The 18596-nt window shown below is 39.1% G+C and overlaps 1 protein-coding gene across 1 annotated transcript in view; it reads right to left on the reverse strand.

Annotated features, from left to right (window-relative positions):
• Positions 1 to 611: 611 nt before the first annotated feature.
• Positions 612 to 18596, reverse strand: part of CFAP58 (cilia and flagella associated protein 58) — a 108442-nt gene continuing 90457 nt past the window's right edge. Inside the window, exons 16-18 of the mRNA XM_059899866.1 lie at positions 7381 to 7500; positions 4426 to 4559; positions 612 to 776 (exon numbers count right to left, since the gene is read on the reverse strand). Coding sequence (XP_059755849.1) covers positions 665 to 776; positions 4426 to 4559; positions 7381 to 7500 — 366 coding nt within the window. The 3' untranslated portion in view covers positions 612 to 664. The remainder of the gene's footprint in view (positions 777 to 4425; positions 4560 to 7380; positions 7501 to 18596) is intronic.

The following is an 18596-nucleotide window of genomic DNA, read 5'->3' on the forward strand; positions in this document are numbered from 1 at the left end:
TTCTCACAGTAGTTTTAAACTTTAATTATGTACTCTACCAAAGCAAAGATCAAAATCTCTACAAAGGTTCTTTTTATTTTTTATGATGAAGCATTTATTAGTATGTCTCTTTGGAATAGATTTTCATACCCCAGGCCTGAAAAGAAATTCCACATAGAAATCACTCTCAGAACACTTTTTAAATACGAGAGTGTGTCCTTCTTTCTCATCTCATCAATGACTTGTTAGTGAGGAATAATTACAATAGATTCTTATTAATAAGAATGCATTGCATTTCAAAAAATTTTTTAAAAAATATAAAATCTATGCACCAATGTCTATAATAGAGACATTAGGATCCAAACTTTCATCCATACAGAGTATCTAGATGTGGCGCATTTCAAAATAAATCAATGTGGTAGTAACAAAAGATCAGCTTCATGGAATGGGTCGGCCTAATTGAACAGATATAATTACACTCTGTTAATATCCATGTGGACTATGTAGAACGTCATCACTCTTATATGTACATGACTATAATAGTTCTGCGTTTCTTTCCATCCTGGAATCTGAGGACTGATTTCCCTAAATGTCTGTGATCCAAGGGATTTCAAAGAGATTCCTCCAAAATGTTCCAGAGTGAATTTCATGAGCTGTTCAGCTGGACCCAGCCAGCAGCTTGGAGTTAGGACTTCATCTTGGATGACTTGCTGAGGGGAAATCCACCCCCCTTAAAACGAGGGCCAGCTGGTTTGGCCATTGAGAAGGCATTCTCCATGCCTATTCTGTCCTTGTTCCTATAAGAAAGGAGGTGAAAGTTAACTTCCTTACCACCTTTTTCCTCTTCTATGTTTGATAGTTCTTAGGGTGAATTAGCCACTGAAAACTGCTTTGATCAAAGCTTCCAGTTTGAGACAAGGTGGTGGTTTAAATCTAATTAGGTGTTACTGATAACACATAGAATTAGGGAAAGACACAATTAAATGTGCTTTCCTCATGTTGATCTAAATACGGACAGAAGGCCTCATAAGAGCTCAGACCCTGTGGACTGGAGGCTCCTGACTTGTAATCATCTTCCTATTTTATAAAGCATTTGTTTAGTTCCAAAGATCAGTCAGAAGAATCCTTCTCTTGGCTCAATTATAATGATTAATTCATCATTTATCAACTTTTATAATCCAAAGTTTCAGTGGAAACATAAATATTTATCACACACACAAGGTATCTTCATCAAACTTGGACATTTATAAAATACAAATTTTCTTATAACTTTAGATGAGCAGCAGTTATTATTAGAAATAGTTTAAGATACAAGAAAAGCTGGGAAAGATAAATAACATAGTACATTTGGCAATAGATAAAGGAAATTCTAATCTACAATGTATCTTCTACGCAGATCTTCTTTAAATACCCACACATACACACACACACATACACACACACACACATTCAGGTTTCCTGCAGAGGTATCTTAAATTTATACAAATTACCTATTGAATAATTAGGGGTCTTATGGAAAACATCTTTGGAGTCCCTTTTTAAAAATAAAAACTGAGCAAACTACTAAGACTAAAACCAATTAGATTTGGCTAATAGAAGTGATTTACTTCAGGGAAGAGAATTCTACCTTTTGCAAAAGAATCTGAATTGTACTGCAGACTCTAGACCAGCCTGGAGGTCCAGAGTAGGGGAGTCAAGGGCAGGTGGGTAGGACTGCAGGTCAGGACTGGAGCATGATAAAAACAGGGTTTGAGAAAAGTGAAAAAAAAAAGGCAAAAAGGTAAAAATGATATGAGTTGCTATTTTATAAAGAGTATATGTGAGGAGAATATCCACAGAGATTATTCTAAATTATTCCATTTGAAAAGAACCTGCAGAGAATTTGTTAATCAATCTAGCTGTCCCTTAGCAGAATTGACTTCATTATTATAAAAAGCCGTCCTCCATAAATAGGACAAAAGCTTTAGCCTTGAGTGGGTCCAGCAAAGAAGATTCCTTCAAGTACTGTGACAACTTGTCTACCTCCTGACTGTTGCTAGATGCAGGCAGTGCCCCCCTCCCCCTGCCCTCTCTCTCCTTAAATAACCTAAAATTTCCTCTCCGAAGGAACTTAAGCTTAATGCTTCTGGCCTGATCTAAGTTGACTAATGGGAATAATGTCTCCTTTATACGATCTTCTTAATGTATTTATAGACCACCTTAATGACTCCCTTCAGCCTTCTTCCTTCCAGTCTAAACCATCTCAGCACTTTTGTTCTTGCCTGGGCATATTTTCCTTCAGCTCTTTAATGTTGTTTTTTTTTTTTTCCCTGTTCTCCCATGAACTCATAACTCTCTGTCTCCCTCCAGTTTATGGATCCCAACTAAATGGAACGACCAAATGATGCCCTAGCCAGGTCAGATTGGCCACAAGGAATGAGGATTCAAGGCAAAGGCAGAGTCTAGAGCAGTGCTATCTGATAGAACTTTCCATGATGGTGGAAAAGCTCTATATCTGAGCTGCCCAACGTGGCATCCACTAGCCACACATGGCTACTAAATAGGTGAAATGTGACTAGTGCAATTAAGGAACTGAACTGCTAATTTGATTGAATTGCAATTCACTTTAATTTAAATAGCCACAAGTGGCATACTGCCCGGGGGCAGTGCAATTCTAGTGGATGGGCCATTGGGAGGGAATGAGCTATCAGAGGGGTGTCCCTCTGTCAGCATGCTCCCTGTGTCCAGAAAACTGTGTGTGCCTGGCCAGGGGATCAGTAAGGTCAATGGAAACTAGGCCAAATCCCAGGGCCAAGGCAGGGGAGTTAATGAGCTCTAGGAAGGCAATTAACTGTTTAGCCAAGCCAGCTGTTTATAACTGTTTCAACTGGACCACTGGTCTCCAAAATGGAATGCGTGAACTCTACAAGATGAGTGGGATGACCTGTTGGCAAGTGGCAAGAAGATATTAGAGATTCAATATTTTATCTTTGAAAATTAAGAATCATTCTTTACTAATAATTACTCACAAAGTGACAATAGTATTTGTGTGTACTTTATAAATTAAAATATATTGGAGGTAAAAAACTATTCCAAAATAGTATTTTTTTAATTTTAAAAACTATATGCATATATATTAGGGGGGCTGCAAGTTCAAAACTGTTTTTCTGATAAGGGTGCACACTCAGAAAGTTTGAAGGCCACAGAGCTAGACAACTGCCTCACATGGAAACTAGACATGACATTTCATAAGCACAATTTTGGTGTCCTAAAAGAAAACTACAGTGTTTCCACTCCAACATTCATTCAATTCACATCATTAATATCAGTGGTTCTCAAACATCAGTGTGCATGGAATTCACCTAGAGAGCAAGTAAACTGCAGATTTTTAAGGCCCATCCAGAACCTGCTGAATCCAAATATCTGGAAATTGGGCCTAGGAACCTGCATGTTTAATAAATCTCAACAGTGATTCTGAATCAGATAGTTGCTAGACCCACACATTAAGCCAGACCCATCTAAATTAGCTATAGTTTTTATCAATATTTTAGTCTACCAAGGAACTGGCATCTAAATGTGGAATGCGGGAATATTCTGATTTATAAAAAGGATAGATTTTTACTGGCAAATGAATTCACATCCAGCTACTTTAAGTAGCTGTTTGCCACTAATGGATTATTGGTGGATGCGTTCAAACCCTGTTTCACCATGTCCTTGAAACGCCCATGTGGATGAAATACCAAGCCTGACTTTCAACTCACAATGTGAGCCTCTACAGAATGAACAAGATGATTTGGGCAATGCACACAGCCAAGGTTCAAACCTGCTGATTCATCTGGGCCCACTCACTCACCCCAGGATTAGGCAAACAATAACAAAGTGAAGAGAACATTTACTCTTCAACATGTAGGCATCCTGAAACCCAAAATATTCACCTGATATCTGCATTACCATCTCCTAGAAGAATGCTCATGCCGATACACTACAGTAGATACTGAAGTCAGGTACTAGACATAGAAATGGTTCAGAGACAGTTTATCTAAAACATAGGTGAAAATTACTTGTGAACTGCTCATAATTACAGTGGTTTTAAATGTGAATATGCTTCAGCCCATACAAGGCTAATCGTGAACCTCCTTTGCAGACATAGTTATGGAATGATTATCTCCAAACCGTGAGAACAGTATGGGGAAAAAAATCACACTAGGTTTCCTCTGCTCTACACGAGGTCCACCAGTGAGCTGATACTAATGAATCCCTGTTAGGGTCCTAAGGAGGGGTCTCAGTATCAGAGGAGACACCCATCTTGCTCTGACACCAGCCCACTGAGGGACCTGTAGAAAGTAATTTGCTCACCCCTGACTTAGTTTACCCCAGTGAAGTCTGTGACTCTGTGACTGTCTGCAATTATTTTCTTATCAGGAGTTAATAGGCACAACAAAACTAGAACATTTGACTAATTCTTACTTCTGAATGTATTCTTTACGTTTCTGAGCAAGGTATTTCTTCTTTAAGTTCAGCAGTTCATTGCTAAGTTTCTCAATCTCATACTTATATTCTTGGCTCTGTGATTCATACATATTCAATTCTGAAGACAAAACCTAGCGTGACAAATAAAGCAGCATTAACAGAAGAAACGCGGTGAGACAATATCCTTTTCTGAAAAATCTTTTTAATCTGCGGCCACTTACCTCAGTGAGGCTAGAGATACAAAACCATGCCCAGGTTTAACAGTTAACCCGCACACTTCTACCAGTTCAAGGTCTGTATCTGGGTAGAAGTCTGACGGAGGTCTGAAGACTCATAATCCAGTGGCAAACAATGGAACCTCATTCCCCTGCTTTAAAGGAGAACCATCAGGCACAGGCTCACATATGAATGGTGTAATGTGGTTCAAGAACACTGTGAGTCGAACAGAAAAACTCCCAGACATACAGCATAAAATTGCTTTTAAAGCCTTTTTTTAATAAAGCATTCAGAAAAGTCATTACGAGGGAGCGTGATTCATCTGAGGATTACTGTAAAAATTACTCAGAATCATCCTGCCGCCACCACCACTCAGCAGGTATTCAATTTATATGTTTTCCAAGGTTGCTGTTCTGCTGAATGTCAATCACCTCTTTACTGTGCCCTTTGGGACTATTCACAGGTTCTCTCTTTATCCCAGCACTGGGACTTACCTCTAAGAAGCAGGGGGCTATGACATCTGCAGGGAGGGTGTGCTGCATGCGAGGGGCTCTAATAGGAAGCCTAATTACCTGCCTCTTGCACTGCTGCGTTCAGTAGATGCTACTGGTTTCAGGCTGGACAGGGAGAGAGGGAGTTTACTCACCTAAACGGATGTGTAGAGCACACTAAAGCGAGGGGTACCCCCAAAAAAAACCAAGGGGAAAAAAGGGAGGCTACTGTCCTAAGGGGCATGCAATAGATTTAATTTGTTTTCCGTCTAGCTCTGCATTTTAAAAAAATTTGCATAAAAGGCGGATCTTTATCTTTCGAGTGTTCGTCTGCTTCTGAACTCTTTCCTCTTAACTGCTGTGAAAAGGATTCTGACGATGTTATCATGAGCTAAAGAATATGATTTTCATGTTGGAAGAAAAACTGTCTTCAGCCATAAAAAGAAACGAAATTGAGTTATTTGTAGTGAGGTGGATGGACCTAGACTCTGTCATACAGAGTGAAGTAAGTCAGAAAGAGAAAAACAAATACTGTATGCTAACACATATATATGGAATCTAAAAAAAAAAGGTTCTGATGAACCTAGGGGCAGGACAGGAATAAAGACGCAGACGTAGAGAATGGACTTGAGGACACGGGAGGGGGAAGGTTAAGCCGGGATGAAGCGAGAGAGTAGCACTGACATATATACACTACCAAATATAAAATAGATCGCTAGTGGGAAGCAGCTGCATAGCACAGGGAGATCAGCTCGGTGCTTTGTGACCACCTAGAGGGTGGGATACGGAGGGTGGGAGGGAGGAGATATGGGGATATATGTATATGTATAGCTGATTCACTTTGCTATACAGCAGAAATTAACACACCATTGTAAAGCAATCTTACTCCAATAAAGATGTTAAAAAAAAAATAGTTAAACTCTTAGGAACAAAGACCTTGTTTCCAAACAATGAATGTGGAATTTTCTAAAACAGCCCAGATAATGAGGACAAACTGGTGGACAGGCTTGGTATTATCCACCCCTGAATCTTCCACCAAGGGTCACATGTCATTCAGAGCAAAAATCTGGATATCCTCAGATAAAGGTTTAAAGTAACAAAAGTCTCCTATGAACCACTGAATACAATCCAGCGCTAAGTATGCCTATCTGAGAGTAGTGTAAAGACATGTGCTTTTCTAATTTACACCCACCCCTGAGAAAATAAGTTTTTATTTTATTTGATATATTCAATTGTTTAAAGGGATGAAAATAATCAAAAGATTATGCCTCCTGCAAAACTCAAATTATGTCTCAGGATACTCATGTAAAATGAATGCTTACAGTGATAAACTGAAAATTAATGCTCTCATTACATTTCTGTTTCATCTGCCTTTTTTAAGTAAAAGGATGTGATTTTACAACATTCTATTTGTGAAAGGATTAGTACTATATTAGTAGCGTGGCATCTATTTTACCCCAGGCAGAAAGGCAATGATTATTACCATCATTGCACAGGAAAGTGCGAGAATTCAGCTGGCATGTGCTACATTCTGTGCATGTGTGTGTATAAGGCTTCCCTAACATGCCAAGAATATCTAAGTACTTTTTAGCAGGTAAAGGTGAGGATATAGTGGAAACATACAGTTTTTGAAAAAACTTTAAAAAGGCACATATAATACTAAAACATTCCATCTCCGCAGCTAATGTTCTTATGTCACTTAGAAGGGAACTTATGCTAACAGAATCCTAGAATGATTTTACTTCCCTTTCATGGCTTCTTATTTCATAGATGGTCATGAAGCAAGGTTCCTGGGGACTGGGGAGTAGCCTGTGTTTTGTGTACATGTATTTCAGGCGGAATGAATAGTAAAAACCTGCTTTGACACAATGATCTGCTTCAGTGGGCAATGGTGTTAAAATATTCCCTCTGTTCTTTCCCACCATCTGAATCCTCTAAATCATCTTGAGATAATCTATACAAACTTTGTTCCCCAAATTTCTATCCCATTGCCATCATCCTCTCCCTAGCTCTTTCTCCACTTGTTCATCTCCCTGTTTTGTGGGAGTCTATGAGCTTAGGAGCGGAGGGGTAGCTTTAAGGCTTGCCCTGTGCCTCCCGGGACTAGAGCACTAAAAAAGCTGATATCAAAGGAGGACAGAATTTGGGAGACTGGCTCCTTGTGCTGAGGCAGTAGACTTGTCCACGGGTATTCCCCAGAGTGTGTCTGTCCTTCAGTCAGGAAGGAGCAGAGGCTACCACTTACTTTAAGCTGCTTGGTCTTCTCCCGCAGCGTGTGGCGGTAGATCTGTAGCTGCTCTGCAGCCTCAGGCCCAGGCTGCCGGGCCAGGATGTGCTTTAGTTCCACATACAGTTTCTCCTTTTCCTGGTGGAGAGTATAACCACAGGTGGAGATAAATAACCCCAACAAGACAAGGGAAGTGCCTTTAACAGCATGGTCAGGATGATACGGGATCATCCTAAGGCCCTTCTCAGCTCCACACTGATTATATTCACACATAGATTCATTCAATCAAGCATCAAGCCACATAGGGACCTGGCACTGCCCACCAGCAGGCCGGCAGCAGCCTTGCAACTCCCAGGTTGTGTGGCAAACCACATGGGAAGCCTACCCTGCCCTCCAGTGGACTTGCAACAACTGCATGAGGAATGGCCTCCCAGCCAGCCTGGCCAGGGGCCAGCTCCACCTACCAACATGCCTACAGTAGTCAGCCCTGCCACAACAGAAGAACACATGCAGTCCACAAAGGGGGCACCACTAGAGCATACAGCTCTGGTGACCAGAGGGGAGTGTGCTGCTGGGCCCTAAAGGATATTTCCTACATAAGGCAACTTCCCCAAGATTGGAAAATGTAACTGATGTACCTAACACACAGAAATAAACACAGAGGATTGGGCAAAATGAGGAGACAGAGGAATATATTCCAAATGAGGGAACAAGACATAACCTCAGAAAAAGAAGTAAAGGAAGTGGAGATAAGCAATCTATCCAACAAAGGGCTCAAGGTAATAATCATAAAGATGCTCACTGAACTTGGGAGAAGAATGGATGAACACAGTAAGAATTTCAACAAAGAGTTAGAGAATATAAACAAGAACCAAACACAGCTAAAGAATACAATAACTGAAATTAAAAATACACTAGAAGGAATCAACAGTAGATTAGATGGTACAGAGGAACTATAAACCAGAATACAGAGTAGTGGAAATTACGAAGCTGAACAGAAAAAAGAATTTTTTAAAAAAATAAGGATAGTTTAAGAGACCTCTGGTATAACATCAAGTGTAATAACATTTGCATTATAGGGATCCCAGAAGGAGAAGAGAGAGAGAAACGGGCAGAGAAAATATTTGAAGAAATAATAGCTGAAAACTTCCCTAACCTTGGAAAGAAAAGACATGCAGGTCCAGGAAGCACAGAGAGTAGTCTCAAACAGAATCAACCCAAAGAGGACCACACCAAGACACACTGTAATTAAAATGGCAAAAATTAAAGATAAAGAGAGAATATTAAAAAAGCAAGAGAAAAGCAACTAGTTACATACATGGGAATTCCCATAAGATTATCAGCTGGCTTTTCAGAAGAAACTTTGCAGGCCAGAAGGGAGTGACACAATATATTCAAAGCGATGAAAGGAAAAAACTTACAACCAAAAATTCTCTACCCATCAAGGTTATCATTTGGATTTGAAGGAGAGATAAAGATTACAGATAAGCAAAAGCTAAAAGAGCTTAGCACCATTAAACCGGCTTTAAAAGAAATGTTAAAGGAATTTTTCTAGGTGAAAAAGAAAAGGATACAACTAGAAATATGAAAATTATGAAAGGAAAGATCTCACTGGTAAAGCTAAACATACAGTGAAGGTAGTAAGTCAACAATGTATAAAGCTAGTAGGAAGGCTGTAAGATAAAAGTAGTAAAATCATCTATATCACAATATGTAGTTAAGAGATACACAAAACAAAAAGATGTAAAATATGACATCAAAAACATAAACCGTGGTAGGTGGGGAATGAAAATGTAGGGTGATTAGAATGCATTCAAACTTAAGAGATCAGCAACTTAAAATAATCACATATATATATCAAATATATATATAAATATATAATAATAGATACACACACAAAAAATAAGAAAGGCATTCAACTGTAACACTACAGACAGTCATCAAATCACAGGGGAAGAGAGCAAAAGAAAAAGAAAGGAACAAAAAACTTTAAAAAAAAATTAACAAAATGGCAATAAGTACATACCTATCAATAATTAAATGTAAATGGACTAAATGCTCCAATCAAAAGACATAGAGTAGCTGAATGAATACAAAAACAAAACCCAAATTTACGCTGCCTACAAGGGATTCACTTCAGATCGAAAGACACACACAGACTGACAGTTAGGGGACAGAAAAGAAACAATAAAGATCAGAGCAGAAATAAATGAAATAGAGAAATAATAAAGAATCAGAGCAAGGATGGCCATCTGCTGGTTCACCTGCTGTATGTCCCAGAGGGTATCCATGGGCAGTGTAATGGGAGTGTTGTCCAGCCATCATATGAAGCTGTCAGATATGCCAGACAAATGTTGCTCAATTGCACAAGGCAGGCAGATGATAACCTCGTAGAAGGTACCACAGCAATCAGTTGCCATGGCAGTGCACTATGGTCAGCTTTTCCTGCTTATATTCTCTCACCCTGAAGTTTCCCTGTTATCTGGTTCTTTCATTCGCGGTCATGTGGTGGGAAGCATAGCAAGTGGTACAACCGGAAGTGGAGATTGCATCAGCCAGAAATGACTCAGCAGGAAGTGCATCACTGGAAGTTGAAACGTCATCAAAGCACAACAGGGCAGGGCTAGGGTTGGGGTTAACCTCACCAACGGGAGTCAGCAGGGCCACCTTTGAAGAGAGAGTGAGAGAGGACCCAAATAAACAAAAAATCAGAAATGAAAGAAAAGTTACAACCAACACCACCAAAATACAAAGGATCATAAGAGATTACTACGAACAATTAGACGCCAAAAAAATGGACAACTTAGAAGAAATGGATAAATTCCTAGAAACATACAATCTCCAAAACTGAATAATGACAGAAGAAAAAGAAAATATGAACAGATCAATTACTGAAATTTAATCGGTAAAAAAAATGCCCAACAAAGAAAAGTCCAAGATCAGATGGCTTCACAGGTGAATTCTACCAAACATTTAAAGAAAAGTTGATACTTATTACTCTCAAGCTACTCCAAAAATCTGTGGAGGAAGGAACACATCTTTTTTTTTTTTAATTTTTAAATTTTATTTATTTTTTTATATACCAGGTTCTTATTAGTCATCTTATTAGTCATTAATTTTATACACATCAGTGTATACATGTCAATCCCAATCGCCCAACTAAGCACACCACCATCCCCACCCCCTTGCGGCTTTCCCCCCTTGGTGTCCATACGTTTGTTCTCTACATCTCTGTCTCAACTTCTGCCCTGCAAACCGGTTCATCTGTACCATTTTTCTAGGTTCCACATATATGTGTTAATATATGATATTCGTTTTTCTCTTTCTGACTTACTTCACTCTGTATGACAGTCTCTAGATTCATCCACATCTCTACAAATGACTCAGTTTCGTTCCTTTTTATGGCTGAGTAACATTCCATTGTATATATGTACCACTTCTTCTTTATCCATTCATCTGTTGATGGGCATTTAGGTTGCTTCCATGACCTGGCTATTGTAAATAGTGCTGCAGTGAACATTGGGGTGCATGTGTCTTTTTGAATTATGGTTTTCTCTGGGTATATGCCCAGTAGTGGGATTGCTGGATCATATGGTAATTCTATTTTTAGTTTTTTAAGGAACCTCCATACTGTTCTCCATAGTGGCTGTATCAATTTACATTCCCACCAACAGTGCAAGAGGGTTCCCTTTTCTCCACACCCTCTCCAGCATTTGTTGTTTGTACATTTTCTGATGATACCCATTCTAACTGGTGTGAGGTGATACCTCATTGTAGTTTTGATTTGCATTTCTCTAATAATTAGTGATGTTGAGCAGCTTTTCACATGCTTCTCGGCCATCTGTATGTCTTCTTTGGAGAAATGTCCATTTAGGTCTTCTGCCCATTTTTGGATTGGGCTGTTTGTTTCTTTAATATTGAGCTGCATGAGCTGTTTATATATTTTGGAGGTTAATCCTTTGTCCGTTGATTTGTTTGCAAATATTTTCTCCCATTCTGAGGGTTGTCTTTTCGTCTTGTTTATGGTTTCCTTTGCTGTGCAAAAGCTTTTAAGTTTCATTAGGTCCCATTTGTTTATTTTTGTTTTTATTTCCATTACTCTAGGAAGTGGATCAAAAAAGATCTTGCTGTGATTTATGTCAAAGAGTGTTATTCCTATGTTTTCCTCTAAGAGTTTTATAGTGTCCGGTCTTACATTTAGGTCTCTAATCCATTTTGAGTTTATTTTTGTGTATGGTGTTAGGGAGTGTTCTAATTTCATTCTTTTACATGTAGCTGTTCAGCTTTCCCAGCACTACTAATTGAAGAGATTGTCTTTTCTCCATTGTATATCCTTGCCTCCTTTGTCATAGATTAGTTGATCATAGGTGCGTGGGTTTATCTCTGGCCTTTCTATTCTGTTCCTTTGATCTATATTTCTGTTTTGTGCCAGTACCATACTGTCTTGATTACTGTAGCTTTGTAGTATAGTTTGAAGTCAGGGAGCCTGATTCCTCCAGCTCCGTTTTCTTCCCTCAAGACTGCTTTGGCTATTCGGGGTCTTTTGTGTCTCCATACAAATTTTAAGATTTTTTGTTCTAGTTCCATAAAAAATGCCATTGGTAATTTGATAGGGATTGCATTGAATCTGTAGATTGCTTTGGGTAGTAGAGTCATTTTCACAATATTGATTCTTCCAATCCAAGAACATGGTATATCTCTCCATCTGTTTGTATCATCTTTAATTTCTTTCATCAGTGTCTTATAGTTTTTTGCATACAGGTCTTTTGTCTCCTTAGGTAGGTTTATTCCTAGGTATTTTATTCTTTTTGTTGCAATGTGAAATGGGAGTGTTTCCTTAATTTCTCTTTCAGATTTTTCATCATTAGTGTATAGGAATGCAAGAGATTTCTGTGCATTAATTTTGTATCCTGCAACTTTACCAAATTCATTGATTAGCTCTAGTAGTTTTCTGATGGCATCTTTAGGATTCTCTATGTATAGTATCATGTCATCTGCAAACAGTGACAGTTTTACTTCTTCTTTTCTAATTTGTATTCCTCCTATTTCTTTCTCTTCTCTGATTGCCATGGCTAGGACTTCCAAAACTATGTTGAATAATAGTGGTGAGAGTGGACATCCTTGTCTTGTTCCTGATCTTAGAGGAAATGCTTTCAGTTTTTCACCATTGAGAATGATGTTTGCTGTGGGGTTGTCGTATATGGCCTTTATTATGTTGAGGTAGGTTCCCTCTATCCCACTTTCTGGAGAGTTTTTATCATAAATGGGTGTTGGATTTTGTCAAAAGCTTTTTCTGCATCTATTGAGATGATCATACGGTTTTTATTCTTCAATTTGTTAATATGGTGTATCACATTGATTAATTTGCGTATATTGAAGAATCCTTGCATCCCTGGGATAAATCCCACATGATCATGTTGTATGATCCTTTTAATGTGTTGTTGGATTCTCTTTGCTAGTATTTTGTAGAGGATTTTTGCATCTATATTCATCAGTGATATTGGTCTGTAATTTTCTTTTTTTGTAGTATCTTTGTCTGGTTTTGGTATCAGGGTGATGGTGGCCTCACAGAATGAGTTTGGGAGTGTTCCTTCCTCTGCAATTTTTTGGAAGAGTTTGAGAAGGATAGGTGTTAGCTCTTCTCTGAATGTTTGATAGAATTTACCTGTGAAGCCATCTAATCCTGGACTTTTGTTTGTTGGAAACTTTTTAATCACAGTTTCAATTTCATTACTTGTGATTGGTCTGTTCATATTTTCTATTTCTTCCTGGTTCAGTCTTGGAAGGTTATACCTTTCTAAGAATTTGTCCATTTCTTCCAGGTTGTCCATTTTATTGGCATAGAGTTGCCTGTAGTAGTCTCTTAGGATGCTTTGTGTTTCTGTTGTGTCTGTTGTAACTTCTCCTTTTTCATTTCTAATTTTAGTGATTTGAGTCCTCTCCCTCTTTTTCTTGATGAGTCTGGCTAATGGTTTATCAATTCTGTTTATCTTCTCAAAGAACCAGCTTTTAGTTTTGTTGATTTTTGCTATTGTTTTCTTTGTTTCTTTTTCATTTATTTCTGCTCTGATCTTTATGATTTCTTTCCTTCTGCTAACTTTGGGTTTTGTTTGTCCTCCTTTCTCTAGTTCCTTTAGGTATAAGGTTAGATTGTTTCTTTGAAATTTTTCTTGTTTCTTGAGGTAGGCTTGTATTGCTGTAAACTTCCCTCTTAGAACTGCTTTTGCTGCATCCCATAGGTTTTGGATCATGGTGTTTTTTTTTTTTTTTTTTAATTTATTTATTTATTTATTTTTGACTGTGTTGGGTCTTCGTTTCTGCGCGAGGGCTTTCTCTAGTTGTGGCGAGCGGGGTCCACTCTTCATCGCGGTGCGCGGGCTTCTCACTATCGCGGCCTCTCTTTGTTGCGGAGCACAGGCTCCAGACGCGCAGGCTCAGTAGTTGTGGCTCACGGGCCTAGTTGCTCCACGGCATGTGGGATCTTCCCAGGCCAGGGCTCGATCGAACTCGTGTCCCCTGCATTAGCAGGCAGATTCTCAACCACTGCGCCACCAGGTTAGCCCTGGATCATGGTGTTTTCATTGTCATTTTTCTCTAGGTATTTTTTGATTTCCTCTTTGATTTCTTCAGTGATCTCTTGGTTATTTAGTAACGTATTGTTTAACCTCCATGTGTTTGTGTTTTTTACGTTTTTTTCCCTGTAATTCATTTCTAATCTCATAACGTTGTGGTCAAAAAAGATGCTGGATATGATTTCAATTTTCTTAAATTTACTGAGGTTTGATCTGCAACCCAAGATGTGACCCACCCTGGAGAATGTCCCGTGCACACTTGAGAAGAAAGTGTAATCTGCTGTTTTTGGATGGAATGTCCTATAAATATCAATGAAATCTATCTGGTCTATTGTGTCATTTAAAGCTTGTGTTTCTTTATTAATTTTCTGTTTGGATGATCTGTCCATTGGTGTAAGTGAGGTGTTAAGGTCCACCAGTATTACTGTGTTACTGTGGATTTCCTCTTTTATAGCTGTTAGCAGTTGCCCTATGTATTGAGGTGCTCCTATGTTGCGTGCATATATATTTATAATTGTTATATCTTCTTCTTGGATTGATCCCTTGATCATTATGTAGTGTCCTTCCTTGTCTCTTGTAACATTCTTTATTTTAAAGTCTATTTTAACTGATATGAGTATTGCTACTCCAGCTATCTTTTGATTTCCATTTGCATGGAATATCTTTTTCCATCCCCTCACTTTCAGTCTGTATGTGTCCCTAGGTCTGAAGTGGGTCTCTTGTACATAGCATACATATGGGTCTTGTTTTTGTGTCCATTCAGCAAGCCTGTGTCTTTTGGTTGGAGCATTTAATCCATTCATATTTAAGGTAATTATCCATATGCATGTTCCTATGACCATTTTCTTAATTGTTTTGGGTTTGTTTTTGTAGGTCTTTTTCTTCTCTTGAGTTTCCCACTTAGAGAAGTTCCTTTAGCATTTGTTGTAGAGCTAGTTTGGTGGTGCTGAATTCTCTTAGCTTTTGCTTGTCTGTAAAGCTTTTGATTTTTCCATCGAATCTGAATGCGATCCTTGCGGGGTAGAGTAATCTTGGTTGTAGGTTCTTCCCTTTCATCACTTTAATTATATCATGCCACTCCCTTCTGGCTTGTAGAGTTTCTGCTGAGAAGTGAGCCGTTAACCTTATGGGAGTTCCCTTGTATGTTATTTTTCGTTTTTCCCTTGCTGCTTTCCATAATTTTTCTTTGTCTTTAATTTTTGCCAATTTGATTACTATGTGTCTCGGCGTGTTTCTCCTTGGCTTTATCCTGCATGGGACTCTGTGAGCTTCCTGGACTTGGGCGGCTATTTCCTTTCCCACGTTAGGGAAGTTTTTGACTATAATCTCTTCAAATATTTTCTCGGGTCCTTTCTCTCTCTCTTCTCCTTCTGGAACCGCTATCATGCGAATGTTGTTGCGTTTAATGTTGTCCCAGAGGTCCCTTAGGCTGTCTTCATTTCTTTTCATTCTTTTTTCTTTTTCTGGAAGGTTGCCTATCTCCACTTCATTTAGTTGTTTTTCTGGGGTTTTATCTTGTTCCTTCATCTGATACATAGCCCTCTGCCTTTTTGTCTTGTCTGTCTTTCTGTGAATGTGGTTTTTGTTCCACAGGCTGCAGGGTTGTAGTTCTTCTTACTTCTGCTGTCTGCCCTCTGGTGGATGAGGCTATCTAAGAGGCTTGTGTAAGTTTCCTGATGGGAGGGACCAGTGGTGGGTAGAGCTGGCTGTTGCTCTGGTGGGCAGAGCTCAGTAAAACTTTAATCTGCTTGAGTGTTGATGGGTGGGGCTGGGTTCTCTCTCTGTTGGTTGTTTGGCCTGAGGCAACCCAACCCTGGAGCCCACCTGGGCTCTTTGGTGGGGCTGATGACAGACTCTGGGAGGGCTCACGCCAAGCAGTGCCTCCCAGAACTTCTGCTGCCAGTGTCTTTGTCCCCACGGTGAGCCACAGCCAACCCCCATCTCTGCAGGAAACCCTCCAACACTAGCAGGTAGGTCTGGTTCAGTCTCCCCTGGGGTCACTGCTCCTTCCCCTGTGTCCCGATGCACACACTACTTTGTGTGTGCCCTCCGAGAGTGGAGTCTCTGTTTCCCCCAATCCTGTCGAAGTCCTGCAATCAATTCCCACTAGCCTTCGAAGTCTGATTCTCTAGGAATTCCTCCTCCCATTGCTGGACCCCCATGTTGGGAAGTGTGACGTGGGGCTCAGAACCTTCACTGCAGTGGGTGGACTTCTGTGGTATAAGTGTTCCCCAGTCTGTGAGTCACCCACACAGCAGTTATGGGATTTGATTTTACTGTGATTGTGCCCCTCCTATCGTCTCATTGTGGCTTCTACTTTGTCTTTGGATGTGGGGTATCTTTTTTGGTGAGTTCCAGTGTCTTCCTGTCGATGACTGTCCAGCAGCTAGTTGTTATTCTGGTGTTCTCGCAAGAGGGAGCGAGAGCACGTCCTTCTCCTCCGCCATCTTGTTTCCTCGAGGAAGGAACACTTCTGAACTCATTCTACAAGGCCAGCATCACCTTGATACCATGATCAAGTGGGACTTATCCCAGGGATACAAAGATGGTTCAATATGCACAAATCAATCGATGTGATACACCACATTAACAAATTGTAGAATAAAAATCATATGATCTTTTCAATAATGCAGAAAAAGCTTTTGACATTCAACATCTGTTTATTACAAAAACCTCAACAAAGTGAATATGGAGGGAATATACCTCAACATCATAAAGGCCATAAGTGACAAACTCAAAGCAAACTTGATGAAAAGCTGAAAGCATTTCCTCTAAGATCAGGAACAAGACAAGGATGCCCACTCTTGCCGCTTTTATTCAACATAGTATTGGAAGTCCTAGCCACAGCAATTAGACAAGAAAAAGAAGTAAAAGAAATCCAAATTGGAGGAAGGAGTAAAACTTCACTGTTTGCAGATGACATGATACTACATACATAGAAAACCCTAAAGATGCTACCAAAAAACTACTAGCACTAACAAAGAAATTCAGTAAAGCTGCAGGATACAAAATTAATATACAGAAATATGCTGCATGTCTATACACTAATAACAAACTGTCAGAAATAGAAATTAAGGAAACAATCCCATTTACAATGGCATCACGAAGAATAAAATACCTAGGAATAAGTCTAACCAAAGAGGTTAAAGACTTATACTCTGAAAACTGTAAGACATTGATGAAAGAAAATGAAGGTGGCACAAACAAATGGAAGGATATATCATACTCATAGATTGAAAGAATTAATATTGTTAAAATGACCATACTACCCCAGGCAATCAACAGATTCAATGCAATCTCTATCAAAATACCAAAGGCATTCTTCACAGAACTAGAACAAATAATTTTAAAATTTGTATGGAAACACAAAAGACCCCCAACAGCTAAAGCAATCTTGAGAAAGAAGAACAAAGCTGGAGGTATTATGCTCCCTGATTTCAAACTATGCTGCAAAGCTGCAGTAATCAAAACAATATGGTACTGGCACAAAAACAGACACATAAATCAGTGGAACAGAACTGAGATCCCAGAAATAAACCCATGTTTATATGGTCAATTAATCTCTGACAAAGGAGGCGAGAATATACAATGGGGAAAAGACAGCCTCTTCAATAAATAGTGTGGGGAAAACTGGACAGGCACATGCAAAAGAATCAAACTAAACTAATTTATCAGACTTCCCTGGTGGTGCAGTGGTTGAGAATCTGCCTGCCAATGCAGGGGACATGGGTTCGAGCCCTGGTCCAGGAGGATCCCACATGCCCCAAAGCAACTAAGCCCATGCGCCGCAACTACTGAGCCTGCACTCTATAGCCCACGAGCCACAACTACTGAAGCCCATGCACCTAGAGCCCATGCTCCACAACAAGAGAAGCCACTGCAGTGAGAAGCCTGTGCACTGCAATGAAGAGTAGCCACTGCTCACCACAACTAGAGAAAGCCCATGCGCAGCAACGGAGACCCAATGCAGCCAAAAATAAATTAATTAAAAATATTAAAAAACAAGAACATAGAAAAAATAAATTGTATGCTTACCCACATAAAAAATGTAAATTAAAAATAAATAAATTTTTTTTAAAGTTGAAAAAAAAACAACTAATTTATCACACCATATACAAAAATAAACTCAAAATGGAAAGCCATGAAAAGACTTAAATGCAAGGCCTGCCATAAAAACTCCCAGAAGAAAACATAGGCAGTAAACTCTTTGACATCAGTCATTACAATATCTTTTTGATCTGTTTCCTCAGGCAAGGGCTACAAAACCAAAATAAAACCAAATAGAACCTGTATCAAACTAAAAAGCTTTTGCACAGAGAAGGAAACTATCAACAAAATGAAAAGGCAACCTACTCAATGGGAGAAGATATTTGCAATCAATATAATCAACAAGGGGTTAATATCCAAAATATACAAAGAACTCATACAACTCAAATCAAAAAAAACCAAACAACTCTATTAAAAAACACACAGAGGACCTGAATAGGCATTTTTCCAAAAATGACATACAGACTGCCAACAGACATATGAAAAGATGCTCAACGTCACAAATCATCAGGGAAATGCAAATCAAAACCACAATGAGATACCACCTCACACCTATCAGAATGGTTATCATCAAAAAAGACTATAAAAAGTGTTGGCAAGGATGTGGAGAAAAGG

The sequence above is a fragment of the Balaenoptera ricei genome, chromosome 16 (genome assembly GCF_028023285.1).
Source record: "Balaenoptera ricei isolate mBalRic1 chromosome 16, mBalRic1.hap2, whole genome shotgun sequence".
Lineage (NCBI taxonomy): Eukaryota > Metazoa > Chordata > Mammalia > Artiodactyla > Balaenopteridae > Balaenoptera > Balaenoptera ricei.